The 27,649-nt window shown below is 39.3% G+C and overlaps 2 protein-coding genes and 1 long non-coding RNA gene across 5 annotated transcripts in view; 1 reads left to right on the forward strand and 2 right to left on the reverse strand.

Moving 5' to 3' along the window:
* Window positions 1–689: 689 nt before the first annotated feature.
* Uba4 (Ubiquitin-like activating enzyme 4) lies at window positions 690–19,171 on the reverse strand. Its single transcript, XM_086973132.1, has 6 exons — window positions 19,152–19,171; window positions 4,980–5,169; window positions 4,461–4,647; window positions 2,870–3,162; window positions 2,097–2,308; window positions 690–1,861 (listed from the first exon to the last, which is right to left on the reverse strand). The coding sequence occupies exons 2-6, from the start codon at window positions 5,077–5,079 to the stop codon at window positions 1,568–1,570; spliced, it is 1,086 nt and encodes a 361-aa protein (XP_086829258.1). The 5' UTR covers window positions 5,080–5,169; window positions 19,152–19,171; the 3' UTR covers window positions 690–1,567.
* The window catches only part of Cerk (Ceramide kinase), a 32,291-nt gene continuing 10,521 nt past the window's right edge, over window positions 5,880–27,649 (forward strand). Inside the window, exons 1-5 of one of the 2 annotated variants that reach the window (XM_086973131.1) lie at window positions 5,880–6,186; window positions 7,075–7,850; window positions 24,035–24,306; window positions 24,848–25,069; window positions 26,400–26,509. In XM_086973131.1, coding sequence (XP_086829257.1) covers window positions 7,748–7,850; window positions 24,035–24,306; window positions 24,848–25,069; window positions 26,400–26,509 — 707 coding nt within the window. In that variant the 5' untranslated portion in view covers window positions 5,880–6,186; window positions 7,075–7,747. The remainder of the gene's footprint in view (window positions 6,187–7,074; window positions 7,851–24,034; window positions 24,307–24,847; window positions 25,070–26,399; window positions 26,510–27,649) is intronic. The other variant, XM_086973130.1, reaches the window with a different exon arrangement.
* LOC147751908 (uncharacterized) lies at window positions 15,133–19,145 on the reverse strand. 2 transcript variants are annotated; one of them, XR_015315574.1, is made up of 3 exons: window positions 19,017–19,145; window positions 16,273–16,485; window positions 15,133–16,016 (listed from the first exon to the last, which is right to left on the reverse strand). It is a non-coding gene; the product is annotated as an uncharacterized LOC147751908 (long non-coding RNA). The 2 variants fall into 2 exon arrangements; XR_015315575.1 differs by having other exon boundaries at window positions 15,133–16,021.

A 27,649-nucleotide genomic window follows, 5' to 3' on the forward strand; every position in this document is an offset into this window, starting at 1 on the left:
CACTGTCTCCAACACAGCCACATATTGCGTTTTCGTCTTTCTTTCCGAGAACTAGTGAAAGAGGGCATATTTATACGTATATACCCATGTTCCCCAAAAGACTTTTTGTGTGCCCTTTTATTTTAAGTGTTAAGACTTATATACATTTCAAGACACAGACGTATTATTCTTAATATACTTTCGTATGTATGAAGAAAAGATGTTCTCATCTAAAAACACTTTTGAATGATGAATAGGTCTGAATAGAAAATGGTCTGTTAATTTGTGCTAACGCTATGAACAATTTTTCTATAGGAGTAAGGAAAAATAACCTTATGCCTATTTGCTACACAGAAATTTCCATAACGACATTCAAGCAGAAAACACAATTCAAGTACGAAGCATTCAGCTACCCGTAAGAAGGATGAATGAACGAGCATCTATTTGCACTAAGACTACATCGCTTTTGGTCGCATATGTATGGATTACAAAAATACAATTCGTGGTATCTACTAAGACTAATGTCTGTAACCATCGCGGAATTATTCATACATTTAAGTGTGAAATCTTCAATTCTTATTTGTAGTTGAGTTGTCACCTGCCCATTGATGTACGCAGGTGTTGTAGATTAAGAAATACTTGACAGGTGAAGCAAACAGATTCCGATAATACTGCTCGTATAAAAACATTGAGAATGAAAAAGCTTACAGTTGATAAACTTCAGATAACTAAGAACTGTATTGGGCTTTACCATATGTGCTAAGGTAATCACACACTATGTCAATGCGTCAGTCTGCGTTGTCTCTGTACGTCTCGGAAGAACATCTACCACATTTACTTTTTGTACGCTATTTTCATTTTGGTAATGTTATCCGTATATATTTACATTACATATATTTGGCAAAATGGTGCACCAGTTTATATCAGGTGATTAACGTAAGACCGGTTGCTTGAGAAAACGAGCCTGTTTCGGAAGGAGCACTTATGGGCGTCATACAGTTCAGTTTTGAACCCGTTAGGTTACCATGGAGCGAGAACTTAACGAGTCTCCACCTGACAACACGACTCGCTCACTTGTAGTATCAAGAAGGCGCATGCAAAAATGAAATGCGAACATTTGAAATCAGATTTTGAATGGCTCAAGACGAAATTTAATCTGTAATCGAAGTAAAAGGAAATTCATCAAATAAACGCAACCGGAAAAAATGATACCTTTAGGATGTGTCTTTTTTAAATACCTGGATTTTGTCAAACGTAGAACTCTTCGTAGCCTTAGAAACCATTCATAACGGAAAGTCCCAATTAGGACGGCTTATTCAGTAAACATGAACAAAGGTTTTATTTGAACATATTGAACTTTTGTGGTGGTACCTCAACTATAAAACGCACAGACGCCACAAAATACTGTTTGAAAAACAATTGTATGTATGCCTCCCGTCGAGTCACGAGAATGAAAGCATACTCTTAGCCTTTACGCCCTATTCGTTTTCATTATTTTTCAGAGTTCCATAAAGATCTCGCCCCTTGCATTTACGCACAAATATGGTGCACGTCTTTTGTATTAAAAAAACGTATTTAATAATTCGTTTCAATATGTTGGAAATGAAACTCCTTCTAACATAGCCCATGCCGCCAGGCCACCTTTAACGTCTTTCGTAGAGATTCCTTGTCGTCTAAGTACTTGAACGCAGCGCTGTGAATCGTTTCCTCGTCGGCAAATAATTACAGTGCCATCGCTAAATTCACTGTTAATTTTGTCTTTATCAAAGTTATCGAAGGGCACGTTTATTGAGTCCGGTATATGGCAGAGGTCAAATTCGGTTTTGGGCCTTATGTCCACAACCCTAGTGGCTGCGTCACTTAGTAGTCTGTTTCGAAATTCCTGAAAATGGAATTTTGCATTCATCAGTAAACTTATAATTATATTCTGTGTCTCTAATTACAATATACTTTGTGAATCAGACATAATCGTTGCTAATAAAAATAAATTCATAAGTTCGCCATGCCCCAGCGGATAACACTTGTTTGATTCTAAGTCAAACAATAAAATGTATGTAGAAGTTGGTTTTCAAATCTAGTTCGAGGAGATAGTATCGCGTTATAATTGTCACACTTACTTCGGGCGTATAGCGATCGTCGTTTGGTAACAATTTAAGTGAGGAAGTTTTATCAGAGGCTGTCACACCACAGAAAGTTTCGTAGTTGACAAGTTCTTTGATCGTAGGGTGATCACCACATACTGCGCAGTTTAGGTCCCTCGACCGAAGCCGAATATTGCGAAAAGACCCAGCCAAACCGTCCAACAGAAGAAGCTTTCCGGAGGCTACTCCTAATAGAACAAAAATTGTGATTAAAACATCCAATAAAAAAATATTTATTGAAATCATTATTCCGCTGTCAACAATCAGAAAAGGACTTCACAGGCCTCCGAAGATGATTGTACATTAATAAGGAGCTGATATATTAAAAAAATATATGCAACAAGTGAAAAGTTATATTAATTTTGTCATTATTGAGAAACCCAGTTTGGCAGAATTTCTTATAGATCCATACTTCGCGTTTTTTGACAATTTTTGGCAGAATATACTTGAAGTGGTTGGCGCCTTATGCTAAAGAGTGGATTTACTTAGAAAAAAAATGCACCGCTGGAATATACAAACTTGTTGAATCTGTATTACAACTGTATAATCTTAATCTAATCGGCCGAGGTAATTCAATTGGACGTTGAATCACTTATCAAATTTAAAAGCAAGCTCCCTACACTTTGTGTTTGGTCTTTTCAGTGCTAGCATAATTAAAGGGGCAATTCAGAATATTTTTTAATGCAAACAACTACCCTAATCTATTTACAATTACTTGTACAGCGCAAACATCCACTATGAAAGCAAACCTTCACGCTCGTTGAGAATTATCTTGATCACTTCCAATGCTTGCGCTGAGCCAATAATTCCAGTAATGGGACCTAGCACGCCTCCGTCGGCACAGTTAGTAACTGTTTCTGGTGGGGGTGGCCGTGGAAACACACAACGGTAGCATGGGCCCCCGTTATAGTGGTACACAGTTAGCTGGCCATCCCATCGCAAAGCCGACCCTGATACTAAAGGCTTGTTCTGAAGGACGCAGAGGTCGTTGAGTAGATATCGTGTGGAAACATTGTCAGTTGCATCGACGATAATGTCGAAACTATTGAAAAATAAATTAGAATTTATAATGAATATTTAAACGTTGCTAGTTTTATTTATACACTGTGGATTATAATATATCACAATGATACCTTTATTGAAAGCCAAGTAAAGCAAAAGAGTAAACGACCACAATCTTTAATATGACTAGTCGTAATGTCGATATTACTAGGCTCATGTAGGGTACGAATACAGAACGTAGTAAAACACTATATTATATATAATATGCGCCTCAGGCGCCAGGCATGAATAGACATATGCAGAGATGTGCTCAAAATTGTCCTTTTGACTTTTAGATTTACGGACATTATCAGGCATCGAATGATCGCCGCCTTTCAATTTTTTGCATTTATATACTTTTTTTTTGTTTTGAAATTAGAGCGATACCTCTGGTACAATTCGAGGTCTCATGAAAGCTTTTTGCGGGCGTTACTTTATTTCAGCAGAAGGTTAATCCTAAGTCATAAGCTGTTTCAAGTTTTCAATATTATTTTTGAGCTTCGTATATTTAGTACTGTGCAGCCGTCTACATATCGAAAGCGAGAACAAACTATATAGCACATATCGGTTATAAACGTTTTTGTAATTACATCAGTAACCGAAAGATATGAGGCACGTCATTATTATGTTGGCTTTTACAGTCTCGTACTCTCCATTTGAGAAATTACATAGTCATTTACATTAGTCTAAAATTGTATTATATTTAATGGCCCCGCTGATAAAGCTGTTGGTTTAATGATTCAACTCTACCCCCCAACAATTGTAACAACCCGTTGATTAAACGAGTGTTAGCAGACGAAGCTATGTCCAGCATTTATCCTCAATAATTACTCTTGCGCTGCGATCTGAAATAGAGAGAGAGTCGCCTACTTGTATTGATAGGGTTACTCTATATAATGAACCCAAGGCAGTACTTGAACTAGGCAGTTCATCATTACTGACTTCTCCATTAACATTACTAACATGTAATACAGGAAATACATAGGACCTGATTCTACAATAGATAAACGTGTGCAGGCTATGTAGGAAGTTATACGAAACGAAAAATGAATTATAGTTGTTTTTGTATTGTAACTGGTCCTAGGTTTCGATGCAGTCAAAATTAGTGATCTTTATTTGTTTATGTATATACTACCAGACAGACGACGTCATTCATATCTATAGGGGAAAGAGCATTTCAATAAATTACACAAACATTAATCAAATATAATCTATACATATACATTATCGTATTGTTTTTTCGTTGATGAATGATGAATACAGTGTAACACTTTTGCTTGTTTTCATAACGTAACGTACTTTTTAGCGATATCCATAGCATTGCATCTGTTAAGGGCAGTTTCGAATGCGAGGTACTTGACACTCGAGTTGAGAGATTTTAGTGACTCAATCAGAGAGTTCGTCTTACTTTTTCCTACCGAAGTTTCTTTGTGTCCAATCTGTCGATGAAGGTTCGATAAATCCACGGTATCATATTCAACGATGCCTGCAAGCAATAAATAACAATACACTTGCGTTGGTGAACCGATATATGAATACGAGTCAGATACGACTGTATGGATTATCAGATTAAGGTTTTTTGAAAATCGAAACAGTTAATTGCTTAAAATTACATGCCTGCAGAAAATAAATCGCATCTAAACATATGCTTTAGACTTTACTTTTTTCAACCTTTTGTTTTGTAATTCACATTTCACACAATATATTTATAAAATTGAGATAAGTTGACAGCGTGTACATTTACAGAGGTTTAAATATCAAAGCGTTAAAGAAAAGCAAACATGGGTTTTTAGAGAGACTTCTTGTCAGAACACTAACCGATGCATCCAATACCCGATGAGGCCAGATACATCGCTGCGGGGCAACCTAAACCTCCCGCGCCAACAAGCAGCACTCGGGTGTCAGCTAGGCGACGCATGCCTTTTGGACCTATTTGTGGTAGTAGAAGCTGACGACTATATCGCGATATTGACTCATCGGAGAGCGCCTGGGAAGCTCGCAACCGTTCCTATTTTGGATAATATTAAAAACAATAAATTATAGTCAAAATCACACCGTACTATAGTTTTTTTTTATACAACAGGTTTAATATTGATTTTGACTTGTGCATGATATTAATGGTGATGTTAGACACTTCCGACTTCCACAAAGCTGTACCTAACGCTGAATTAATAACATTATGCATTTTTTCTTCACACAGTCTGAGTCACCAATTTCAAGTATATCAAACAACCAATAAAAGTAGCAATTGGGTATGGTACGAGATGATCCACCTGGTCGTTTATGCCTGAGGCAACAGCTTATTTATTTTAGAGTGATCTTGGAAAATTCCAATCGGTTAGAAAAAATTGGCACAATTATTAGATACTGGTTTATAGAAGTATTTACTGCGTTGGATACATAGATACACCTAAATGCTTACCATCTAAGGACCGCCCTACATTGGAATGTGAACCCATAAAATTCGATATACACACACGCACACGCAGTCGACTCGTCATACACGCCCTGTAGGTGTATGTACACAAGCCATAGACACACACCAAAATAAAAAGGATAACTAAGAACTAAATTCGATACCTTTCGGATTCACTCGTTTTATTGCCTAAAAAAATTAAGTTATTTACACGACAAATTTCACATAATAGTCATACGCGTCTATATGACATACAATGGCAACCTAGAAGAGATTTTTCTTTACGCTCTATTTTGACATACCATGATTCTGACATACGGTTGTTTTTTGAGCACCTTTTTGTGAGTAATCTGAACTTTGTTCAACCAGATTCGCTACGGATGCGCGCATACGTGGAACTCATACCAGCATGCCTTCATTTCACTTGTGGCCCATGCGAATGACCCATATGGGCTATGCTCCGCTAGAGTTCGTTGGTGTCCTGCACGTGTTGCTACGACTGATGACGCTGATTTTTGCCTACAGTCACTTGGCGCTGATCACTGGCCAGGCAGTGAAACGGCTTTCGGTCAATCCATCAGAGTTTCGTGGACGACAATTGCATCCGTAGTGAGTTACAATTTTTCTCAAGTTTATCGACTTATGTAATAACTATTATACGTGTGCATCTTGTGGTTATGTTTTTATCAGAACTGCTTTAAGTTTTCGCTAAAATTAATGCTAAATAAACAATAGATTCGAACCCGTGGCAATATTTATCAATAATGTTAATTACAAATTCGTTTGCCACGCCAATTGTTGACTGAAATTTTATCGCTGCTGCTGTAACTAAGGATAAGTAATTAAAGCATTAATATTGTTCGGTGCATGGAAAAGATATAGCCGAAAGAATCGGTGCGTTTTTTAATTTTATTGAACCTAACAGGATTCGTACACTGTGTACGTCCCCCATTTATTCGCATATTCCAGTTATTTTGAAATAAGAAAAAAGAAGCAATAATTATTCTGCGTTCAAGCGCGCATAACTCTATGTTACGATATTATTGAAGCTCAAGCAGGAGAGATACTAACGCTCATTCTGGAAAAGTTCCGTTGTCTGGTGTTAAAATAGTTAGCAGAAATGATCGACCGCAATACTGGCAACAAACGAATTGCCAGAAAGTTAAATGAATGTTCTATTTGTAAGTGAATTTGGACAGTGCTTGCATAGTGAATATCTTCTTAAAGCTCATGACATCTTGTGCGGTTTACTAAATATCCATTTTATACTATTTCGCCTTATCTTGGCCTTACACTCATACAGATCAGAAAAAATCACAGGTCTTTGTTGATTAAAAAACAGTAGGATCGGCAAACTTTCGCACAAAATTGGCGCATGATAGGTAAGACGCTACGTAGTTTTTCAAGCAAGTAACGATTTGGTTTTGGAAGGGTTCCCTGAAAAGCCATTGACGTTTTTCATACGTGTTTGCGAACCTGTCACTCATTTAAAAATAGTTACCTCTGTCCTGTTTTACTGACATACATGTTGGATATAAAGGCGCGTGGACATCTTCGAACGACAGACACGGCCAAGAGCACAAGTTAGTCTCGCGCACGTTTCGTAATGTATCCGTAGAGGGCGCCATGTATCGCTAAGATTCTGTTTTATTTGGTGACCGCGCCGGACGGGTGAGAGCTTAAATCGTATTCGTCTGTTTATGGAGGGGGTTGATCCGACCTCTCCACTACGCTCTCTCAAGTCTGGCTAAAATTGTCAGAAACGCTGGTGAGGGCCTGACCGAAGAGAAATGACGGAAAGGTAAACACGAGCAACCTTCGTTATGTATTGATAGTCGCTACCTGCAGGACTGCCATTGAACTCTGGCTGATCGGGACCGGGTATAGAGGTCCCGTTAAGTGGTGCGGCTACAGAAGAAATAGCTGCGATGATATCAATGACGATATAATAAAAGAAAATAATTTGTTTACTGTTAACTGCAGCGTGCATTAACTTATGTGGACATCGTTTGGTTATGTTAGTGAACCGAAAAGTGATTCCGAACGGTGAGGAGTTCAGAAGCGACAACTGACGTGCAGTTCCTACAATAAAGGATTGTTTACAGCAAGCGATCTTTGGTGTGCGCTATGTCTTTGAGCACAGTACATCCAATGCGACGAATCCAATGCCATGGGAATCGCCGAACTAACCTGGAAGCTTCGTATTGAAGGCAAGGCGGCTTTTGCCGTTCTGAGGAGCCGGGACGGACTTGAACTTTCGTACGAATCGCACGGTCAGTCACACTCCATATTGAAAGTTCGAATCGTTTTTGCTTATCTGTACACCTACAATAGGCAATAATCGCATACGGTCGCTGTAAACAAACTAGCTGTAGTATATAGGTATAGTTACTTTGCATGCCATAAGTTACCTAGGGCTGGCATACGATGGTGGGACCAAAAATTATTGTCAAGATCTTTCCCACCCTCGCCAAATCGAACACTTACGACACGTTAAAAAAATCTGAAAAGAACAGCTGTGTTTCAATTCCAGCGAAACCATACAAACAGCTTTCCAGTCCGATAGTGTTAGCGATTGCAAGGGGAACAAGTTAGAGAACACAGCTGCTAGATACTATTCCATGGATGCATGACTATACAACGACGGCGTGGCTTCCATTGGCTATACTAAATTCAGTCACTGAAAAAGTGGTAAGTACCAATTGATCAAGCGAGTGCCGTAGCCTTTACTGCGCGTCGCTATAACGATGACGACCACACGATTACTACTAGAATGATACGATTCGAGTACTTCTCCAGTTAGCAAAAGTAAGTTTCTGCATACATATGTAGCTTGCTACAACGGTCCGTTCAACGGTCGCATATTGGGATTGCTGCGGATACGCTGTCCTCACTTAGCACACTTTTACTACGGATGAATAAGGCAAACCGATGACAATAATCATCCGTAGGAAATTAGTGAACTTCGAAATACCCGTAGCGATACTCAAATATATAAAAAAAAAAAAAAAAAAGATGCTATGAACCAAGGCTGTCGGTTCTTCTTTACTCTGCCAATGCGGTTCCGTGAATTTTTTCTGTTGTGGACATGGTGCGGTATATGTTAGAACAATACAGCGCAGTGTAATGAATGTTTTCTTATTCAGTGAACGAGTTTTTAATGCTAAATTTGCATAGATACAGTCCTGCCTTCCTATGATTGCTCGTAGCTTTTAAAGCGAAGGCTCTTTGTAAGTAGAGCGAATGTTCAATGTTCAATGACTTGCTGCTTTCTGCAGTTACATACGTGAGGTCTACAAACTGCAGAGATTGAACTCAAGTGTTCTTCAAATAAATAGCCAGCAAGTACACGAATGATGTTCATATTTTATTTTCGTATGGTGCAATCAGCAAAGTTCGGTCCATATTCGCCGAGGTTCAATTAACACGTACAATTTTCTATTTAAACCGCGTAGCGTCCTGAGGATCAGTCCGTGAAAGGATAGCAGACGAAATGTGGCGCGATGTCCTCTTTTGTCATAACTGCAAATAAATCGTGGGATCGTGCTTTTGTTCGCAGTGCCTGATCGAGGCGCTTCTGCACAACGGACGGTGGCAGGTAGCTAGCACTTGAAGTAGATCCCATGAAAAGCCGTTACGCATCATAGGTCGAGACCCAGTATTGACCTACTATAGGTTAATTAGACCTATTATTAAAGTCAAGGGTGAGCATACCAGATACCCTACGTCACGCCTTGTGCGGACGTGTATCAGACAATGGGCTACAAATTTGTATGTCCTTTTTTACAAATTGTCAGCGAAGAAAGCGACTATTACATGACGATGTTTCTAACAGGTCTGACTGAGGAATAGGACAATTGAACGCTTTTTTAAAAATCATTCAAAAGTAATGTTAACGAATATTCAAATTCTGAACGGCATCACGTGATTCCTACTAGGTTAGCAGCGCAATACACTCATATCAAGTATATGCTCGCCGTGTATCTGTCTAAAACGTATGTAAGTAGAAATATGAACGTGGCTTCTCGCGGAAAACCACCCTGTTGTCGTATATCCGTTATAAAAGTTCCCAGAAACTCTGTTCTGAATATTACTTAATAATCGGCTGATATCGGTTGAATGACGTAACGAAACACTATTATGATATAGTTAGCTAGAACTGCAAGTCAGTCTATCCGGTGGCTTTCCGGCACATCTCTATAGCGTTGCGTCAACCGGAAGCTTCGTCGTGGCAAGACAGGGGTAATGTGTACAGAATTCGATGATACGAGTCGAAAAGCGATGGCATTGCATTGGACGAGATGTCGGCAATAATTTAAATCAGTATCAAGACAAGCTTTCGCAATGCGCAGTTCCGGTTACTTTCGCAGGTTTCATGGGAAATGACCTCTGTGCCGTGTATAGGGGTTGTGGCTAGTATTACTATGCAAATTATATTGAAGTCAACGATACGCGTCAATATATACGAAACAGTAATTTTGTCCGTACCATATCGAAGTTCACCTTGGATATAAAGTTACGAAGCTACTAAAATCATCGATGTGGTTTTAGTTTATTTGTGGCTTTTCGTTGCGCAGATGCTGACGATCCAATTCGACTGGCCATTAATAACCATTCGATTATGGTATCTTATTATATTCAATTATTATGGTTCAATTATCGGTAGGCATTTTTCAGCTGTCGAGAATAATTACGTTAAGCCCTTCTTTTAGTACGACCGATTTGCGGTATACTACCCTAGTTAACGATGGCAATAAACCAGGAAGCCCAAAATCCGTCATTCAGAAAACTTATCTTGTGTCGACTAAGTGACCATTGATTTGTTTCTGTAACTCGCTCATCTTAAAGCAACGGTAACTTCCCGAGTTCCTTTAGCCAGCAACATCGAGTTGTTTATATTTTGAATATATACAATTTCTATCCGTTTTATGTGGCATTCGGATCTTCCTTTTCTATAAGTTGCTTCAACGACGTTCGTTAAAACAGGAAATAAGTGCTTAAAGTTGTTATTAGTTAAAAAATATTTCAGCTAAAATCATTTTTATTCAGATCTAGTAACCGTGTTGAGATACACTAACTGACAGCTAAGCTCGTTGGGATAAAGAACGTGTACTGTATGGGAAAAACGACCTCATCTATTAATCGCGCAAAAATTTGCCGTAAGGCACCCTTGGGCTCACAAGTGCTCATGCATATTATGGTTTACTTCGTCGTTCTTTTACATGGCCAAAACGAGAATGTCGTCTAGAGTGCGCTTGTGTACTATATCTCCTTCATTTCTATGTTGATGATCGTAAATATCGCCTCAAATAACATAGGAAACAGCATATGGATGCGATGGAAACAACTCGATGATTTCGGTTGATTCAAGGGTTTGTTGTTGGCATGTACATCCTCTCTTACGTCGGCCTAAATCAGTAACGTTAAGTGGTGCCATTGGTGTGGTGTCAATAATAAATAAAAAAGTAGTAACAACTGTCTATCTTAAGAAGGCTGGCAGTTATCTTTTCAAGAAGGATCATCATCAACGTCATTATTTTTTGAGGTGACTGAGCCAATTTTGCTGTTAGCTTTAAAGATTTGCGCTTTGGTTTTTTATTTTGACATCTTGTATTACTATAGCTAACGCAAGTGCTTCACTCAGTACGGGGTTCTGCCAGTGGCTGTTCAGGAAGAAATGAGGTGTCGCATTCGAGATAGAGGACAGTTTTATGAATAGTTGTCTAAGTTATTTTCAAATTAATACCTCTGAGCCACGTGCTCAGCGATAATAACATTTCTGAAATCGCAAAGCACCTAAATTTTTTGCAAGGATTACATTTTTCGATATGTAATCGTTGCTATTATTCGTATATGTGATTTTTTTATAACACAAATGTCATTTCGTTGCGCAAGCCGCAAAACTGTATCCAGAATAGATTTTGGCCACAAACGTATCGTATTGGGGTCATCGCAATAAAGTCAAAGGAGCAGCTCAATAGCATAAGAGAAGAAATACAGAAGCTAATAATCGACGGGGAAGTCATGGGGGGGGGGGGGGGAAGCGTATACAAAATAAACAACGGGCGCCCGAAGAAATTAGAAGAACGAAAGCAAGAGAGAGATCTGCCTGCTCCACCGCGGCTGTCGCCTTCACACAGATTTCTTTGATAATAACAATAACCATTCTATCTTGAATTTAGCACGATATCAGTACGCACCGACGCAGAACGACGTCTGCAACTGACGTCGTCGATTTTTCTATTAGACAACGTATTCTTTATAATAAACTGTAAAGCTGTATCTAAAAATAGAATCCTCTTGTTCAGTATACAGTCGTCCATGTTCTCTGTCGTATGAAAATTCATCGTAAACCTAATTCGAAACAAAGCTGTTAAGTTAGGTGTTTGTCTTGTTCGTAAAATTAAATTAGTATATTGCGAAAGGGCTAAAGGAACGGTCCTTTTTTGCCTTACATTATCCTCTCTAGTTCTATGCTACAATTGAAGGGATTTGTTTTTCGTTGTTTCAGTCACAATTCCGCCCCATTACTCACACGCGTGTATTTTGCTCGAACGTAAATTATAGATCTAGATTTCTATTTATATTAAATTTATAATAAAACACAGAAAATAAAAACAAGAAGCCAGAAATAGGATAAGTGAACCAGGACGAATGGCGTATCCGTCGTATCTGTCAGGTTTCGTGTGCAATCGGTAACATTTGTACATCGTCAGACGAAAAGCCTTGTTTGGATGTAGCGAAATAAATCATCTACGCACTATTTCCATGCCATGATTCATTCTATTTGAAACTTCCTGCTCCAAACACTGATGTAATCATTTGTTGTCATAATAAACTATTCATTATGAGGAGAATATTTAATCTGTGCTTTACGTGCCTCGGTAAAACAAGTCACTAACTGAGTTTCAAACTGATAGTTTTTTTTTTATTATTTAAACCATTGGATGTGATCATAAAATGTGTAAAATATTAGAAATCTACCTTTAATCCTTGCGCATTGCTAGTTGAATGAGATCTGCGTGTTTTTTAATACGTCTTTTTGATTTTATAGAAAGTGAAACGATATAAGCACTCTTCAAATTTGCTAACACGAAATTCTCTGCAAGGCTCTATGCAAACGAACTTTAGCAAGGACAAAGAAAACAATGGGTTTATGGGTCTGTTCTTTGAATTTATATGGTTCTGTTCGGATCGATTCGAATCCTTGCCGATTCTGAAATGTAGCAGTCAGTACCCAGCTCCCTTCGAGGTAATCTGCGCCATTTCCGGAAAAACAATATTCTCTTTTATTTTTTACCTCGTCTTGAGCATCTGACTGATCTATCTGATATCTGAACTTGTAAGGTTAAATCAACAAAAAAATATAGTGCACTGTGGGTTACCATTTGTTCCCACTTAAATGTACATGCACTTTCATGATATGCAACTTTTGATAGTATTTTTTTACAGGAGGGAGTTATTTGAGGTAACATTTGTTTGTCCTCGGTTGTGCTACGAGTCACGTTAGCTATGCACAAGGATTCATCTGCAATCAAAGTTCTGTGAAATAGGTAACCTTTGGTCAAACAAAACGCACTGACAATCATTTCTTCATCGCGTAACAATGCGCAAAACATCAGTGTTATGGTATTGTTGCTGAAAGAAATTGACACTAGCCAGCTGTAAGCTTTTTCATGATTTTCTGTTAAAATAAAAAACGGTAACTTGAATGGGAGAGATTTGCCTCGTGCACACGCGGTCAGCTGCTTCGTTTAGGATTATTGTTAGGGCTTGTTTGCTTGTGAACAATAATGGCCTATTTTTTTCAACAGATGGACTGCAGTAGCCTGTATTGTCGTAACACCTGCATAGGTTCGGTACGGTAGACCGGGAACATCATTGTCGTCGACGATTAGTGTAAATAATAGAAGCCGTGCGATTTCTATTGTGATTAATGAATGACCACAGTGGTTAGTGACCGCTTGACGATCGTGTCGTTGATCGTTGTAATCTTCTGTCTTTTGAACACAATCGAAACTCCCGATCACTATATTAAAGTATCTTTGTTTTATCTACTGGATATTTTCTACTATCATCAATGCTTCGCGACGAGGAGACTTCTATATATTATAGCACGCATACCAGGTGATTAAATTTATTACTTAATAAATGTTTTTGGCATAGTCGTATTGCGACTATCTTGAATACTTGCGCCAACTTAGACTGGAGTATTAAGTGGAAAACTGCTCAAGTTTTTGACGTTGCTTCGCTCCGTTATTTAACTGACGAGCTACTTTTGGCTCTTTTCACATTTCTACTCTGATTTGTCGGTCGCCATTACTGGGTTATTGGGTCGTCGTTATTTGATGCGCATTTACGTAAAGGGCATTTGATATCAGCGGAACATTAGATTGGACGTTAATGTGTAAAGATTAGCTGACTTGGCGACCTTGTATTTTGGTTTACAAATTATCGATTCGTCGTCGGCAACGTTACAATGGGTGGCTGACGTATTATGTTGAAATTGAAGCTCTCCTTGATTTGCTGGTGCCTTTGAGTTATTATTATTATTATTGTGATTTTCGCCATCTTTGCTTGCAGGAATGCAGTAATCTTCTAGTTTTTACTAAAAATAATGCGAGTTCGAGGAATGGCATACCATGGACTTAACACTTCACGCTTATTACCTGCTTTAGAAAAAATATTCGAATGGTACGTTTTTCACGCAGGATTTTAGTTTTATCAAATATCTATAACTTTGCTCCATTGACACATGTTTTGAATACATGCATAGCCAAATCGAAACAAAGTTAGTGGCCTACGCTTTTATGCGGCTTCTGAAAACCCGAAGAAGAATCCATGAGATAAACCAGAATATTTCAAATAGATTTTAGCTTTAAAGGGCTCGAAAATATCATCAAAATTGTTTAAAAGCTACGCTTGGTATATAGATTTACGCCCACTTTATATCAACTATTAACTAGGTCGTCCATGTTAAACTCCAAGGCTCGGCCTATTCTTGCACCGTTTGGACTTGTCGGTTGTTTCGCGCCCCTGCATTTTTGAAACTTCCGGCAAGGCTGTCAGCTCAGCAGTTAAGTTCATAAAAACATTTTGAAGATGACTAGTTTAGGTAGCAAATTGAAGCTATAATCGCGGTGAATGCTAATTATACTAAGTAGACATAACCGTAAAAAATTACACTTCTAGCACACATAAAAAATCTTGATGAAGTATTTGCAACTCCCAGTTCGGGTACGGTGCAAATATATCGTAGCTGTTCAGACTTCCCAAGTAAGCCGATCATTGCGTAAGACGGATGACTCCAGTATTTTGATTGCATGTAACATTGGGTACTAGACCTATCTGAGCTCGGAAAGCGTCTGGATGTACTCTATTATAATAATCACTTCCACTAGGGACGCCACACGGCGGCGGCGGCGACGACGACGAAAAAATATAAATATTTTGGTTTGTGGTTCTATAATTTAACGTAATTGCTAAACTAACAATTATATGGCGATTAAAAGGAATATACCCTCTCCCCTCCCCTCCCCTCTCCCCCGAGTATACAAACAAATGTATGAACAGAGAGTCGTTGGCAAATTAAAAAGATTTCATATATTGCCGAAGGTAGCTCTGCACTCGAACTAAATATCTGCTTCCTTTACTTTCTAATGGTGGCGCATGTAGCGACACCGCCGCCAAGGCAGCCTATTTAAACTGCTGTTCATCGTAACATGCATGAGCACCTAGGCCATGATATTTAATTCCAGCATCTAGCTTCGTCTTGTTCCGTTCGTGGATAGACAGTGCAGCGATGATTGTTGATGCATCCAGTGATGATTTTCAATTACCTTTGTAATCAGACGTGTATTCGTGATGGAATCACAAAAAGATAGTATGGAAGGACTCTAATAGCCAGACTCTCGATACAAGCAAAGCGATCGCGGAGAAAAATTGATGGATGTCTCGAAATATTGAGGTGTGTAAATGAGACACAGCACATAGCACAGAAGATGAAGGACGAAGTGCTCCTGTCATTGAATAAAAGAGCGGACAAGAACGGAAAACAATATGCAACGCAGCAAGGAGATCGAAGCCTTGTAAGCGAAGCGCAAAAATTTTGTTTGCAACGGTTTCTCAACCTCGTCGGTGGGTGGCAAAGTGCTCCAACGTCGTATCGAAACACATTGTCGTAAATGAACCACAAAGCCTTGGTTAAATTGGGCACAGAAATAGGCACGTTTCAAATGGGCTAACCAGCTCCAAAGTTGAACAGTTGAAGACTGGCAAAGGGTCTGCTTTTCGGATGAATCGCATTTTGAAATTGTTAGTGGTTACATTCAACAACTTCAAGCAGGCGTCCCGACAAGTCCTGTGTAACTGAGCAGGTCAAGTATCCAAGTGGAGTAATGGCGTCGGCCGTCATTTTCCATCCATGGTGTAGAAGCCCACTGTTCTGTCAATAGGATTATGAAAAAGCGACAATATAGTTATATGACTGAGAAGCTCCATTCACAGCAGTGGCTCCCGGATAACGCTTACGTATTTTATGTATGGCAAGTCACTATGTCATACGGCAAAAACGTGTCGAAATTCTGCCACGATTTAGAGCTTGGCTTGACTTGAATTTGATTGAAAACGTGTGGCCTTATGGGACGAATCAGGCTGGGAGGTTACATCAAAGAAAATATTGCTCAACATACGCACCCAGGAGCCAGCTGATAGTGCGAAAGTGTATTCGGACCATGCCGAACTGAGTTACAACAGCAACTGCAATCAGGGAATGGGGTCCAGGTAGTAGCCTCAGTAGATTCCTCGCCTTCCGCAACAGTTTGGCGAACAAACATTCAACTTGAGTGCCGAGCCACCTCCGACTAAATTGGAGTGAAACTTGCAGGTAACCTTCATTGAGTATGTGTTCTGAAACACAACAAACAGCTTAGGCTTAACAACCACGAAAAATACAATAATAGAACAACACTCCAAAGTTTACATCATGTAGTATCCGTTCAGCAGTACATTCAATGATACGCTAAATGCGAGTACACTGACGAAGTCTCTAAAAAAAAAATTTGCAACTTGACAAGCTTTGTTTTGCACGTGTGCTAATAATTACCAGAGATTGTCGCTATAAGGCCACTGCATTAGAACATCCACACTTGTGCCCGTATTGAAAATTTTTTAAAATTCCGCGGCAGGTTTTTGTTCTTGGGGAATTACTTAGACAATGTAATAATCCAAGGAAAACTATATGAACTGGAAAATCTCTAGCTGTTTCATTCCTGTTATATACAAGCGTAAAGGTATTAGGAATTCTAATTTAAAAAATTCAAGAGTTACTTTGATTTTTTCTAATGTAGTCTTGATGATAGTGATGATTCTAAACGTGGTCGATTTGCTCTGATTGCTACTCTTTGCGTGGGAATGCGTAGTCATCGAAACATTTTATTTAAAACGGCTAAGGCAATTCCTACTGTTATTATTTCATCTGCTTCTCTCAGTGCAACGACAACAACTATCATTATTGCACACTGCCACAAATTAAAATTCTTTACATATGGCCTCTGCTAAACCCCAAGGGGCTATATAAAGACATCGACCTAATTCCCAAGACGCAAAAACGAATTTTATTTGTAAGTTGATTATTAACGTGACGTAATAGGTTAGCAGATGATATTCAGCACCCATTTTTGAAAATCGTCTGCTACACTCCATTTTGTTAGCTGTTTGAATTTAGTTAGTAACTAACTGTAACTAGCGCATTCAAGTTCTACTTAAACTAAGACTGGTAACTAAACTATCTCAAAAACCGACCACCACTATATCAGCCGATGCACTACATTAGCCGTCAACTAGGACACAAACTGAATGCTATTGCTATTAACTTAATGTGAAAATAGATTGGAAAAAACATCACCAAAATTCATACTTCTCCTTACGTTTATCGTAATAAAAACATAATATTTTCACATGTGCTAAAAGCGTCTGATTGCAACTTGTATACCGTTCGCTGTTGTTGTTTGTAAAATTCGTGAATAACTTTTTATTAGTAATCGTGGCTATAAGTCCGTCAAAATATAGTTTATATACGGATACTATCTCCGCTTTAGCTATGACAAGCGCGATATCGACAAAAATTATTATATATTGTATGTATTACAATTGGCCTATGGACGATTGATGCAGCGAATGTAACGGTATAACAATAGGCCTGGCCAATAGAAGCGCATACGGCCGAACAATGAGTTTCACTATAGTATTTGCAACAAAAAACGGTCAGGATTATAACTATATAAAACGGTCCTGGTGACGCTGATGGCTGGAGGGAGGATGCAAAGGTTAATTCTGCTTAAATTGCTGGTGCTCGATACTTCAGTTCATTTACTGTTGTTACTTCATTTCGTTGGCCCTGACAGAACACACTTTGGACCGAGTAAACCTCCTTGGTCCTCTTGAAGTTATGGCCTTTAAGAGGTTATGTATACTAACGTGAAGTGCCTATTGATATTTGTTGACTAACAAATGCATTTTGCTATGCTAATTCCAGCTTTTCCTTTAAGGAACGCAGATCACGTTTTAACGTAATTCAATTTACGTCAATTACAGTATTATAGAGAAATAATGGTGCGGTGATGTCTCCGTCTTGTTCACCAAGGGTAAGACTTATATCAAAAACCGTGTTGCTTATGGGGCAAATTTTAGGGTTCAAACAGAGGAACCCATGACAGATCTAAAATCCATGAAATTGTTTTTCTTTTGTCAATGCAAATATCGCACTACTTCTGCAAACAATAGACAACCAATCACGATACGTTAAATACAGCAACAGACACATTCAAGCCGATTGTTCCGTTCGGTTCTGCGTTACGTGTCAGTCATTTTTTTGTGGGCTCTGGGTGGGCTTTAACGATCGCCGACAACTGATAAGTTTAGCAACGAACAAACAGAAGATAGTATATCTCGCTACTGTTACTTCTGTAATATGTACTCACGGCAATGATGGACATAGGTCAGCTAGTTGTAAATTGTTCACTGCTGCATCAAGCAGAACGTGTATGTCAAGCGGGCAACAAATTCTAAGTACCGTGCTGACATGGATTTGAGCTGCACCGGTAGAAGCTTATTAGAAAGGCACTGATTTAATACGACATCATCGGCGATGCGGAATCGGAAGCAAAATACAAATATTGATAATTTAAAGTCCGATGCGAAACTCGAACATCGACACTGGTCATAGAACCATCATAGATTTACAGTCAATTTTAAACAATTCAAACATCATTCTCCAGCTTCCAACACGCAACACTGCTATATGTCAGGGTATCATAGAAACCTACGTGAAATTTGTAACGCTGGTGGCCGCTTATTAGGATGATCGTGGGTCCTTTTGGGTCAGATACTCTTTTTGTCTGTCAAGGCCTGTTCTTTATGGAAGACTTCAACTAACTTGCCTTATCGTCGTCGTTTTAGTCGATGCTGATCTGGCTGCAGTCGCGAGGCTGACAAGCAACGCTGCCGCAGGAAATTACTTGTTATATGTTCTATATTCTCCAGAGGATCTTTAACTATTGCAAGTGAAGACTTACACTGTTGTTATTAGTCAAAGCGACAGAGCCGAACGTTCATAGAAACAATGGTGAAACAATTTGGACGTGATGGTGAAATGCTATCTTAGCCGCATCACACTGGGCGTCTCCACGAGAGGGGAAGTAAGGGCCGCTCTAGTCGGTCGGCCGGCTGCCGATTCTGTTATCGATATCCTAAGTAATTAGGAGTACGGCGTAATTCGGATATGTGCTGTTTACCGATGAACAGATAATATGAGTCGTGCGAGAAGTTTACAATAGAAAGGAATATTGTCTAAAACACACGGAAGAATATAAGGCAGCCGATAGGATGGGCAAACAATATGAACCAAACATCAATAGACTTTATATGTGAGATACGATCATCTCGCGCTTCATTATTAGCGATTACTGCTACGATTTTCACCGTCGTGCATAACTGAGCAAAGTATGACTGACTTGATACTCGTACATTTCAATTTTCTATCAAGACCACTCACTCTTCTCAAAGCAAAGGAAATTGTGTTTTCCATGTTACACTTGAAGACATTGCATAAAAGTATACAGGGTCACCTTTCTACTGATTTTCGCCTCTGTATTATATATTTTCTTATTAAAATACAAGTAAATAACTATGCAGGTTCAACAATGGTATGACAGCAATATAATCAGTCGCCGCACCTCTGCTTCATGCTAATTTTTCCCTCCGAGACACCGGAAAGACAAAAACCTTCTCCCAGATAACTACATGTCTTCCTCATGCTGCTCTTAAAGGGCATAGGCATTGAATCGTAAATACTATCCACGATACAACTTTCCAGCTCACGTTTCGAAGGATTTTCACTTTTTTTTTGATGAACTCGCGGTCTAGCAAAAGCCTTGACTTTTCAAGCCATCTTTGACACTGCTTCAACGTTAACGCTGCTTTGCCGCGCTTCGTGCTGTTATTCAAGGAGTCCAGTCCAAGGAGAAAAGCCCTGTTCGAGTGATAGTGCCTATATCATGAGCTTCTCCAACACAATGAAACTCACGTGTAGCATGAAATTGTACTGATTATGTTGTTTACCATGAAATAAAACTATTAACAATCATACGTAGACAGTTAGCGTAACCGACTACTACAGAGGCGGGTGTGCGTTGTAGAACGGGCGTACAGACAATCGCATCGTTGACACTGGCGGAATCGACAAGCAAAGGTCGCTGCCTAACATTTTGTTTGTCACGTCCACCGCTTATTGAGAAACAAAGAAAAGGAATGGAAGTACAATGAGGAGTTTCATATAGTCCTGAACTACTGATTTGTCCAGATTAAGAGAGTGTCTGAAACGCCTGCAGCGATGACGTTAGGGAATGGCATGCTACGCTGTATAATCCTAGTTCAAAGTCAATGGCGATGGCAGCGATCAAACGAATGACGTATTTTGAATTACCATTACCTGATCGCTACTTCGTTAAGAAACGCGAACAACAGCGTAAATAACATCGCAATATTTCGCTAGACGAGAACCGCGCACTGCGGAGCCACCAGTGACTGGAGTAAGAAAGGCATTTTTTTTTTGTGCAGATGAACGCGGACGAGGAAGATCTATCCAAATGAAGAATCCAGTCTACTGCGAATTTGGCCATCATTAAGCAAGCACTTGGGTCTAATCTTACTCGGATCCGTACAGATAGACAACGACAAACGTATAACCTTGCTGAGATTTATTGAACACCGTTTGAATACTACGACTATTTATTATCTTTAAATTCGTCCTCCATGTGTAATTTGCCAAAATCTCATAAAACTAGGACACAAAAACGGGTTCTTACTGTATTCAAAATATTTTTGTTGAACGTACATTTGGTACCAACTACTGATCATATGCGACAGTTCGTGTCTTAAAACGTGTGCACTTTATATGCATTTTTGAATCTGGGCATGAAGCTAAAGCCCAGCTTGGTGCAAAGAATGGGTATCGGGTATTTTGTAGTTAATGGCTGGTGCATGTGTACCTGGATCAGATTAGGCTTACCCCATATAGCAGTTCTCTCAGTTTCTACCCTGTGAACTATCCAGGCGAGATATTTTAAAGATAGGAACAAGGCGTTAAAAGTGTAAGGTAAGATTCGCAAAGGTAAACTACCTGCAATTAGAGTTCATACTAAAAAAGAATTACTTCAAGTGGGAATTAGATATTGCCTACATGGAGATAGAAAACTAAGCGATGTTTTGCCCAGATAGCTAGCTAACTTATGAAAACTTTAAAATGGCGCTGGTGGCAGAGCGAGGTACAGTTTACCTGCTATCTTGCAAACTATCCTCTATCATGAACTTCACAGAGGAGGAGTAGTATGTAGATAATGAAACACCTACAAGGAAAACGTTAACAAGATTATTAGAAAAATCCCAACTATGATGTCTTCAAGATACAGGGAACTGCGCCCTCGATTTCAACTGAGTAAGTGTACAGACTCCCTAGCTATTTAATTCAATATATTAATATATAGCAAGTAGAATAATTCGATACTGTAAATACTATCCGCATGGTAAAGCTGTGCGCTGATACCATCCGACATATATATGTACAGAGAGAGAGCAAGGATGCGTACTACATTAATTAATTGTAAATACTGTTGGTATTGTTATATTTAGTTAGTTATCGTTTGGCTATTTGAGCAATTCCCTCGTCCCAGCAAGACACAATTTGTGGGACGATTTTGGCATTATTTTACCCAACAGCACTAGCCCAACGCCTGCTATTACGCAAGACAAAAACCAACAAGCAAAAAGAAGCCCACTCAACGTCATAATCTCGTTAACAAGTCGTTTTGTAGCCGCCTGATGCGGTCGTCGCTAAGTTAACGCATCGACTGTTTAGTAAAAAATAGTCTTTGTCCCATTTGAGCGATCCAAAAAAACATCGTTCATTGAAAGAAGCCCAATGCACGGAAACCGTAATGAGAAGTCTTCTGGCGTCTCGGGAATATGAAAAAAGGACGGATTCGATAACAATCGAGAGCCAGATAGAGACTTGCCCGCTTGAAAATTAAGGGGGATCATGGTAGTGAGGCGAATAGAAGTGAGGTCAGATAGGACGTCAAGTAACCTCTACCTAATGACAAAAATCTGAGAAGGGGTGCGGAAGTGACAGAAAGCAGAAGTAATGAGATCTTTTGCTCCAATCTCTAAGTCGTCTAAGTACTTCTTAGCGTCGAGCTAAGGATAACAGTTGTTTGATTTTGGATACTGCTGACCCCGCGGAACGATGATGGTGAAAAGCGAAATAGCTGCTGCTGATGCGTCTAGAAAAGAAACGCCTGAATGCTCTATTTTACTCCAGCAATATACATAGAGATATATCGGCGCGAAGGTCATAAGCGCGCAGTCTGGCGAAGTATACGAACCAAAGATGCACAGTGGCACTACGAGATGGGTAGATGAAGAGGGGGCATCGTTCAAGCAACTATAAGTACCGTTTTAGGTTTCCTTCGCTCTTGATGCCGCAAGGTGAACGTTGATAACGAGGTCTATGACTTTTTTTTATTAAGCTAACGAAACGGAACACTTCGACGGAGTACTGACAATAAGGAGGCTTAAGTGGAAGATCACAGAATTTGAAAGGAAGGCGCTTATCAAAAGCTTGGTCATTTTACAATTATTTTCGTGATTTTAATATGGGCCATTCCTTGTATATCTTGAAAGCTACTATATGTATAAAACATTAAAAAAATATATATATAAATATATTGAATAGATGACTTAACCGTTTTGTATGGCCGTGTTAATGACCGATTGAAACATGCTAATCTAATATACCATCTCAAAATGCGTGACTTGAAAAATAGAATTTTTCCATACCTCTAAGTCTGAATAAAGCATTATCAGATTAAAAACCTCATTCCTGATCGGCATCGCACCCTAGAATAATTGTATACCTGCTTTAGAAATCAATTATCAGATCGTTTTTGCATCCGAATTGTATCGTTTCTAATTTTCTACGTCTGTAAGACTCTGTCTTTTACGGGAGCAGCAGAGCAACGCTAATAGAAATATGAACTAAGTTAGCTTCAATCCTAATGATCATAACCGCGACGCGTCACTTAAAACGGTGCTATGCTACAATCATGTAAAAGTAACGGAAGAAGAGAGCTATGGCGTACACTTTTTATTATTTTCCACCTACACTTATTTTCAAGCGTATGATATTTGTGTGTCCTCGCTGTCGGAGAGCCCTTGCGAATTGCAATGGGTACGAAGTTCTCTAAGGTCATAGCTAACAGGCGTGTCATAAAATTACAGACAATTAATTAATCAAGTGAACGGTGATTACTAACCACTAGTTCTACGTAGATATCGAATTGTTCTTCGTGAGCTTGCGCTTGTTAGGCGCATGGCGGAAACTCAAGGAAGAGTTAGGTAAAATAGTGCCAAATTGGCGCTGAATGCTCAGAACAACCAGAAATGGGTCAGGGTCATTGTCTTACAGAGACGAGGCCGACCCAAACTGCTTTACGTCAGCAGGCGCTATGGGTATGGAGAGTTGATAGGACCGAAGGGTGGGGCATAGGCTGAACCCGGAGGTGCAGATGGAGCCGCCAAGAGAAGAGGCAAAACAAGCAATTCATTTGGGGAACGACTATTACCATAATTAGCAAAGGTTGATACAACCGAGGCTGATATAGAGAAAAATCGGTTCGTTTAATAATTTTTCGACCGTAAAGGAGTGTGGTAGAGGCTGTAGGAACTGGGCCGTAAAAAAGAATAGTTAACAGTATAATGTTACGCATGATACTGAATAGGCTTTATAACATACACCATTGATATGTTTGATACTTGAAGTCATTTATTTATTAATATGGTTATCTAAGGCAAACCCAAAACGTTAGATAACACGGATGCAGCTATTTTTTTTTTATCACAGATGTCCATGTCCCTCTGGAGCGTCTACTATCAGCGACCGCTTGCAAGTGTCCAACGTCGCTGTCCTCGGGCGGCCCGAGAGGCGCATTAGGCTTTGTGACCCAGGGGCATCCGTATAAATGTTGCTGCTGCTGCCGCATCCACAAAGCGACGGCCACCGTCACAACGGACACCAATTCAAGTCAAGACCGTTCGACACTGCTGTCACGCATCGTCCCTGACACGGCAAGTGTCACAGTCAATCATCAATGCCGAGAAAATTTCCCGAGCAAGGTTTGTATGGCCTGGCTGTCACGCAGATGTGTTGTATTTACACTCGTATACACCCTATATGTTTCGTTTGAAATATGCTTATTGATCAAATGTATCGATGTTGTTGTCCATTCCTAAAGCGAGCAGATTAACATCAGATAGCTACTCTGATCAGGTATTTTGTCACAATTTTTATTAATATCTGCATCAATCGCTGTTCGTCGCTAGGCGACCCCAGTAGCCCCCTTCAATTAGCACCGTCATGTGTCGTAATTTACAGACCCGCAAACTGTCGCTCCGGTATTACGAACTCCACCCTACGAACATATATATTTATATATATGATTGTTACCGGAATTAAGCAGTACTATTCGTAGGGAAGCATTAAAATTTGTGTTACTATATTTGTGTGTTTTTAGCCATCGAGCTGCGAAATCAGCAAGTTGAGTGTTATCTAATTACTAACGAATTTTCGTTTACTGCAATAAAGCGTAACTAACACAATTTCGCATGGCTTCATTTGTTTTTCGTGTCACGTTACGTATATATAATATGTTAAAAGGTCGGTCCAGCTGCTCGAATCTACTTCGCGATACAGAATAGTAGCTCCCTACTTCGACTACGAAGTTTACAGTTGGTGTTTGAGACCGTTGGAGCACGAGATCGTTTTGTTACGTCCGTATGGCGAGCGATCGAGACCCTCGTCGATCGGCCTCGCAAATTGCTCGTCTTCATCAACCCCTTTGGCGGCCGAAAACGGGCACGGACCATTTATAACGAAAAGGTACGTCATTGCGGTGTTCACGCCGATAATATGCATACTGGGGATTTGTTTCTTCGGCGACGTACTAACTAGACATGTTTAGAACGATGTAACTGTCTAAAATTTTGTTTCTAAAAAGCTAATGTTTACCATAGTAAAAAAGTGCTTCTAAACATTATTTTAGCGTACTTTGTAAAGATGGGTCAATATATTCTTATGGCTTAATAAGATGTGAGCGTCCTAGAACGTTCATGATTGAAGCTTTTGTTCTTTCTTCTTCTAGGTTAAGTTCCGCTAGTACAAGTCTTTGTGGATAACTTACACAAAACGAAACCGTACCTTGAAGCATTTCGTTAAAAAGACACGACTATTATTGAAATTTTAACAATTTCCAGATAGATTCCAGAGACCTTTGTTCGTCCAAAGAGTGTAAAAACGATTGTAAAATGCGCTCTTAAATTATTCTGGCCGCAGCTTTAAAAAATCACTAAAGAATCGAAAGCTGGCACAACAATGACGGGCATTGAATATATAATTAGCATATAACAAGATCGTCAGTATATCATCGTTGAAGTACTTAGGCTCTTCGATTTTTTCAATAGAGCCCGATCAGTTTTAGCACCAGTTCGACAACGGCTGGCCTATAACATGTTCCTATCATGCTATTAGTAGTTTTTACAATATCGCTACTTAGAATAAATACATATCATCGTAGACTAGATTAACGAACAAGTTATTTTAAGGTTAGAATTGAACCGCTTTACCTCCTGTTCATTACATGAACCATCCGCCCTTGTATTATTCATGTACTGCCCTTTATTGATTCATTCGCCGTCAGGAGATCTAAAGAGCAACCGAGATGGATCGATCGTGATAATAATTTGCTAACGTTACCAAAGAGAGCACTGCTAGAACGACACTACGATGTTGCACGCTAGGGGCGGTATATCCCTTCGTCAATCATCAGACGCTGTCGTCTCCGCCGCTGGCGCAGTAGTTATGCCATGAATCATCATAAGTGGGTCGTGTACCCGTACTGATGGCTTTGGTAATATGTACTGAGATCGGTGAACGCGACGGCGGTCCAGCCTTTCGAAAAACGAAAAGTATCTAACGGCTAAGCTGCTTACGTAGGGAAATATAGAAACCGTTTTCATTCCCATAAAGGATGGAATACATAGTGAGAGTGGTTCTTTTCAACGCCGTTTCTGTTTTCTCTGTCCGATAGATGGTGACTGAAGATGAATGCAAAGCTAACTAATAAATATTTTATGCAAGCCTTAAGAAGAAACGGACTTTCTGCGTGAATATCTAATGTTGGTGCTATTGGTTATTCTATTCTGTGTTTCAGGCTGCACCCGTTTTCCAGATATGTGGTATCCATTGCGTAATAGTTATCACAACGCATTCTGGTCACTCTAGAGAATACGTAACAGACAAAGATCTCAGTGTTTACGATGGGTAAGACCCTTTAACCCGACAAATTATTACTATTTAGAGGAAAAAACAAATCAAACACGACTGTAGATACACCGGCAGTTGTTGAGCGTGGTTACTATTTAGGCCGATGTATGTAAGGATATTGAATGATTTGATTCCGTGGAACGGTGCGGTTACGTACGCACCTTTCTTCCTGTATGATTTCGATGTTTTTATTATTTATCATACATAGTAATTCTTCTGGTATTTACGCAATTTTCCTTTATAACACCAAACGATTCAGCCAAGTAACCAAACATCTATCGGACCACATCGCTTCACACGTGAGTGGAAGTACTACATTTATTTGCATAATTCTAAAGCTAAAGCGACTGATTTCCTTTGACTCATCATATGTAGCTGTTGGAAATATACTAAAACATTGTAAAAATCGTACTACTTTTGAAACATCTTTCGGTAGAAGCAAACGGCAGAAATATGGCATGGATTTCTACGTTTTAGGTAAATTTCTACACATTTTGATACTATTCTTCATCATGTAGCTATGCTATGAACTTTACGTTATATGAAGTGATAGCTTCTGTGATTTTCTTTTTAGTTGTTTGTAACTGATATAAATAGCCAACATATACTACCTTGTGATAATTGAAGATCTACTACACGTTTGTGTGATTGTTTACCTTTCAGTTAATACAATCATAACCTTATTTATGATCTACGTCTATATTACACTCCACTAGGTTTGTAACGGCCTCAGCTCGCTGTTCAAATAGAATGCAGACCTAATGTTCCTCAATGTTTGTGAGGATAATGTTAACATGGCTCACTGATGTGGTGGGGGCCTTGCTTCTGCAGGCCTGGTATTCAGTCGAATGAGGACAAGAATTAGTAGCTATAATTATTTTTCAAAGTTCTGTACATGCTAATGAAAGGGGCAGGTCCCTTCGGCCAACACAGGATTTGGTGGACATACAAAGCTTAGTATCATGAATCCATATTACTTCGCCCACTACCACTAAGTTGTCCGTGTAGAAGCATAAATATTAAGCGCATTATTTGCAGTGAAGCTATAAAACGTGCTCAAGTACTACTTAAAACATTGTATCAACCTTTTGTTACATTAAAGTAATGTCTTACCCTGCTACTAAGTCCTCGTTCTGG

The sequence above is a fragment of the Varroa jacobsoni genome, unplaced genomic scaffold (assembly GCF_002532875.2).
Source record: "Varroa jacobsoni isolate VJ856 unplaced genomic scaffold, vjacob_1.0 contig01400, whole genome shotgun sequence".
NCBI classification, from domain to species: Eukaryota; Metazoa; Arthropoda; class Arachnida; order Mesostigmata; family Varroidae; genus Varroa; species Varroa jacobsoni.

Excerpts from the sequence above, each read along its gene's own strand:
- Uba4 (XM_086973132.1), bottom strand. The coding sequence starts at position 5,079 with ATGCGTCGCCTAGCTGACACCCGAGTGCTGCTTGTTGGCGCGGGAGGT. Across the intron at positions 4,648-4,979 it reads ATCGGGTATTGGATGCATCG|GCATCGTTGAATATGATACC; the intron begins GTTAGTGTTCTG and ends TATTGCTTGCAG. Across the intron at positions 3,163-4,460 it reads GCTATGGATATCGCTAAAAA|TTTCGACATTATCGTCGATG; the intron begins GTACGTTACGTT and ends ATTTTTCAATAG.